This window comes from Prunus dulcis, chromosome 8 (genome assembly GCF_902201215.1).
Source record: "Prunus dulcis chromosome 8, ALMONDv2, whole genome shotgun sequence".
NCBI lineage: Eukaryota > Viridiplantae > Streptophyta > Magnoliopsida > Rosales > Rosaceae > Prunus > Prunus dulcis.
Window position 1 is genome coordinate 7483187 of NC_047657.1, and position 4766 is coordinate 7487952.

The window sequence follows — 4766 nt, forward strand, 5'->3', positions numbered from 1 at the left end:
CTTGACCATTCTACCTAAAAATACCGATACTTTCTCATTTCAAAAAAACCAAAAAACAGTATAAACTGCAGAAGCATCTGCTGCCGGTAAAAGCTCTGACCAGTAGATTTATTAATTCATCTGAACATGCAGGTTTAACTACAAAATATGTATTTATATTTTATTCTGCATTGACAAGATTTTGGAACTTGGTCGGCGTTGGCCAACTTATTTCTGTAAATTTCTAGACCTTGTGGTGTAGGGCAACATTAAAATAACAGCCCCTATGTAGAAATCCTTTACGTGTAAAATCAGTGCATCCTGTGCTATAAATACCCATTCCTTTTCTCTCAATACCTCCACAACTGCCCAACACCTTCTCTCTCACTCAAAGATATACAGAAAATATCACTCTCAAAGGCTCAGTCTCACCTCTCTCTCTCTCTCTCTCTCTCCCCTCAATGGCACCTACAGTTACTTCAATGGAGGCATCTAATGGCCATGAAGTACCCAAAGTAGCAAGCATCAAAACACTAGCTGACTCAGCTTCCCTCACTTTTGTACCTTCTGAGTACACCTATACTAAAAATCCTAATGAACAAGGCGATGCAAACGACCCAGAGCATTCAATTCCCATCATTGATTTCGCCCTACTCACGTTGGGATCTCCTGATCAACGAGCAAAAGTGATCCAGGAGCTGCGCAGAGCTTGCGAGGAATGGGGCTTCTTCCAGGTATGTGCGTACTACATATACATCATATATGCGTATCTACAACTCTCATGATGAAAGCTAATTAAGCATAAATTATATATACGGGAATTATTAGGTGACCAACCACGGTGTACCAGAGAGCCTGATGCAATCAATGATCAGAGCGTGTCATAGATTCTTTGATCTGCCGGAGGAGGAGAAGAAGGAGTTCCAAACAAGGAACCTGTTGGATCCAATCAAGTGCGGCACCAGCTTCAACGTCGACATTGAAAAAGTTCATCTCTGGAGGGATTTCCTCAAGGTCATAGCCCACCCTGAGTTCAACTCACTCTACAAACCTGCTGGATACAGCGAGGTTTCGCTGGAGTTCAGCAAACGAACCCGAGAAGTAGCCACAGAAATATTGAAGGGAATATCAGAGAGCTTAGGGTTGGAGGCTGGCTACATAGCAAAGGCCATGAACTGGGACCGTGGCTTACAAATTCTGGCCGCGAATTACTACCCGGCGTGCCCACAGCCCGATAAAGCAATCGGTCTACCTCCTCATACCGATCATGGACTGGTGACCCTCCTCATTCAGAATGAGATGGGTGGCCTTGAAGTCAAGCACAAAGACCAATGGGTATTGGTGAATGCTGCTCCGGGAGCTTTTATTGTTAACATTGGTGACCAAATGCAGGTACCAAAATATAAAACCCAACTTTTTTAAATCTAAAACCCATCTTATCTAAGAATTCTCTACTTAATTTCATAAATTAAGTACCGATTATTTATGTGCATGGTTAATTTTTTTGTGGCAGATTTTGACAAACGACAAGTACAAGAGCATATGGCATAGGGCTGTTGTGAACAACAAAGCTACGAGGATATCAATAGCCGTGCCCCATGGACCCTCACTGGACACACCAGCTTTACCAATCCCAGAGTTGTTAGAGAGAGGAGGCCAAGCCCCAAAATACATTGGAATGACATATGAGAAATTCATGGAGCTTCAAGCAAGCCCTGCTGCCCTCACGAAACCTTGCTTAGATCACCTGCGGGTCAAGCATAACTGAAGCTACAGCCTACACATATATGCATATTCATTAGAGTCCTCTTATTGCCGTGAATAAGAGCTTTGTGGCTCCTATACATTGTCTTGTTCCGATTCTGAATTCATGATATTTCGCAGTGAGACATTCTCGTCAAGTATCGGATATATATAATGTAACCCTAGCACTTGTTACTCGAGATTCGAATTTTTACATGTATCTTCTGTACTTTCATAATATTATATATGCGATTCAAAGACCCTATGCCATTTAGTGTCCCGATTTAATTTATTTTCAATTATAAACCACAATCTCTGGTATAAGAAACTTGACGGGTTAGCGAAAGGATTAGGGCAACTCCACCGCTCTACACAAAACCGGGCAAAAGGCTGTCCTTGCAAGCCCAACACCCTCCAGCACGCAAGATTGAGCCCGGGCAATCAATGGGTCCCACCAACTCTGGCAGGCCCAAGGGCAATTCTCGCCTGGGCTTCAGCCCTAGGGGGGGTGACGTCAGTGCTGACGTCAGCTCACAGTAATTCAATTTTTTTTTATTGTTGGCACGTGAATTACACGCGCCAACGGTAAAAAAATTTGACTTCCGCGCGCTGACGTCACCGCGACGTCAGCCTTGACATACTCCAACGGGCAATTGACACGTGTCGCAACCGGGCTTCTCCGATGGGTTTTTTTCCAGAAAGCCGACGGTCATCGAAAAAATTCTAAAATTTTTTTTAAAAAATACCAAAAAATTCTGTATTTTTTCCCTATAAATACCTAACCATTTTATTTACTTTCCACACTAAATCTTCATACAATTTCTTCTCCATCCAATATTTTTTTCTCTCTCTCACATTATTCACTTCCCACACCAGTTCTCCACACAAACTCTTCTCCTTCCAATATTTTTGACTCTCCACTCACATTTTTTTACTACTTTCCATTTGTATTAAAAAAAAAAAAAAAGACATCTTCTGTCGAAACCGGAGGCTCGTGGTCAACTCATGAAGATATTGCGTTGTGCCAGTCTTGGGTGAACGTTAATCATGACCCTATCACGGGCAATGAGATGAAGTTCCATCATATGTGGAGCAAAATTCATGGAGAATTTTGTCAAAGATCGGGTTCCATTCGGACCGAAATGGCCTTGTCTAGTAGATGAAAACTTCTAAATAAAGAGTTAGGGAAATGGAGAAATGCCTTGACAAAAACAAGGGAGAACATTCGAAGCGGTCAAAATCTATCCGATGAGGTAAAATATTTATAATTGTCATTTTAATAAATTTAATGTAATTTTTTTTTATTGCATATTCTATGTCTTTTTGTTGCATAATCTTTTTTTTTCTTTTTGCATTTCCAATTTGTCTATATTTTCTTGCATAATCAATTTCATTCTTGCATTTCAAAATAGTTTATATTTTCTTGCATAATAATTTTTTTTCTTGCACTTCCAATTATTTATTTTTAATAGATCATACAAGCACAAATATAGTTCGGTGCCATGAGGTAAGGCAAAAAAAGTTTCGTGCATTTCCAATGTTGGTAAGTTGTGAAGGATTGTTCGAAATTCAAAATTATTCTCACCAGTCCAACGGTTGTATTGAATGAGACGCCGCTTCACGATTCACCATCAACCGATTCGCCATTGGACTCCCCTGTCCAATGGAAACGGAGTCACCACTCCCACGTCCGCCAAGACCTATTGGGAGAAAAGCGGCAAAGGCCAAGAGAGGGGGCACTTCAAACAATGAATGTGTACAATTATTGGAGCAAATAGCTAAGAACACCTCACTAAGAACTGAGAGAGACTTGAAAAGAGATGAAGTGGACAAGGGACGAGAGGAAGCATTTGTAATTCAACAGCAGCAGGCACAAGACAAAGACATGGATGATAGAGAGATGAAAATCATGGCCATGGATACGAGCCATATGTCTCCTGAAACAAAGGCCTATTGGAAGCATAGACGAAGGGATGTGATGAGAAGAAAACTTTTCCACGACGATGGACCTAGCAATACGGATTGCTTAAATGATGAAAACCATTGGGTTTTATTGAAACACCTTTGCCATATGTTGTATCGTTGTATTGTTGTATTGTTGTATTTGTAAGATCCCACATCAACCAATGGAGAGGGGGTGATGTGCCTTATATGTGCACACCCGCATCCATCTAGCACGAGGCCTTTTGGGAGCTCACTGGCTTCGAAGTCGTAGGAACTCCGAAGTTAAGTGAGTTGGGGGCTAGAGCAATCCCAGGATGGGTGACCCACTGGGAAGTTGCTCGTGAGTTCCCAGAAACAAATTCGTGAGGGCAGAGAGGGGGCCCAAAGTGGACAATATCGTGCTACGGCGGAGTTGATCCCAGGATGTGACAATTTGGTATCGAAAGCAGGTGAGCGTATTTGGCCGTGTTGTGGTCGTCCCCGCCTATGCCGGCATTGGAAGATCCCCATCAATCAATGGGAGAGGATGATGTGCCAGGCGTGCACACCTCCGATCCATCTGCAGGCCTTTGGGAGAACTCACCGGCCTTTAGGAACTTTCCGTTAAGTTAAGCGAGTTGGGGGCTAGAGCAATCCCAGGATGGGTGACCCACTGGGAAGTTGCTCGTGAGTTCCCAGAAACAAATCCGTGAGGGCAGAGAGGGGGCCCAAAGCGGACAATATCGTGCTACGGCGGAGTTGATCCCGGGATGTGACAATTTGTATATATATATATATATATATATTTATATGTTGCACAGTCGAATAGTACCAACCCAGAGGCTAGAAAAAGGTTGTTATAAACATGAGATTTGACCATTCAAAGACTTGTAATTTTATCTATTTATGGTTGTTAATTAACTCCTCTCAATACGTCAATTTGATACCAAATTGACAGGACCCGACCCAATTTTCACTTTGGAATTCGAGCCAAGTCCTTTGCGTGTCCGACACCTGGCAAATGTCGGGCACAAATGACCTTGCCTAGTTGGATTTCGTGCATGGATGCGTAAGGCATGATTGCGGTCCAATTAATTCTTGAATTGTCCCATTATTTGGAC

The 4766-nt window shown here is 42.4% G+C and overlaps 1 protein-coding gene across 1 annotated transcript; it reads left to right on the top strand.

Moving 5' to 3' along the window:
* Window positions 1-422: 422 nt before the first annotated feature.
* Window positions 423-1910, top strand: LOC117612252 (protein DMR6-LIKE OXYGENASE 2-like). Its single transcript, XM_034341018.1, has 3 exons — window positions 423-713; window positions 808-1371; window positions 1493-1910. The coding sequence occupies exons 1-3, from the start codon at window positions 441-443 to the stop codon at window positions 1745-1747; spliced, it is 1092 nt and encodes a 363-aa protein (XP_034196909.1). The 5' UTR covers window positions 423-440; the 3' UTR covers window positions 1748-1910.
* Window positions 1911-4766: the final 2856 nt, after the last annotated feature.

What these genes read in the sequence shown, in the direction of transcription:
- LOC117612252 (XM_034341018.1), top strand. Translation starts at nt 441, where the DNA reads ATGGCACCTACAGTTACTTCAATGGAGGCATCTAATGGCCATGAAGTA. An exon ending in AGGAATGGGGCTTCTTCCAG is followed by an intron (nt 714 to 807) that starts GTATGTGCGTAC and finishes GGGAATTATTAG; the next exon opens with GTGACCAACCACGGTGTACC. An exon ending in ACATTGGTGACCAAATGCAG is followed by an intron (nt 1,372 to 1,492) that starts GTACCAAAATAT and finishes TTTTTGTGGCAG; the next exon opens with ATTTTGACAAACGACAAGTA.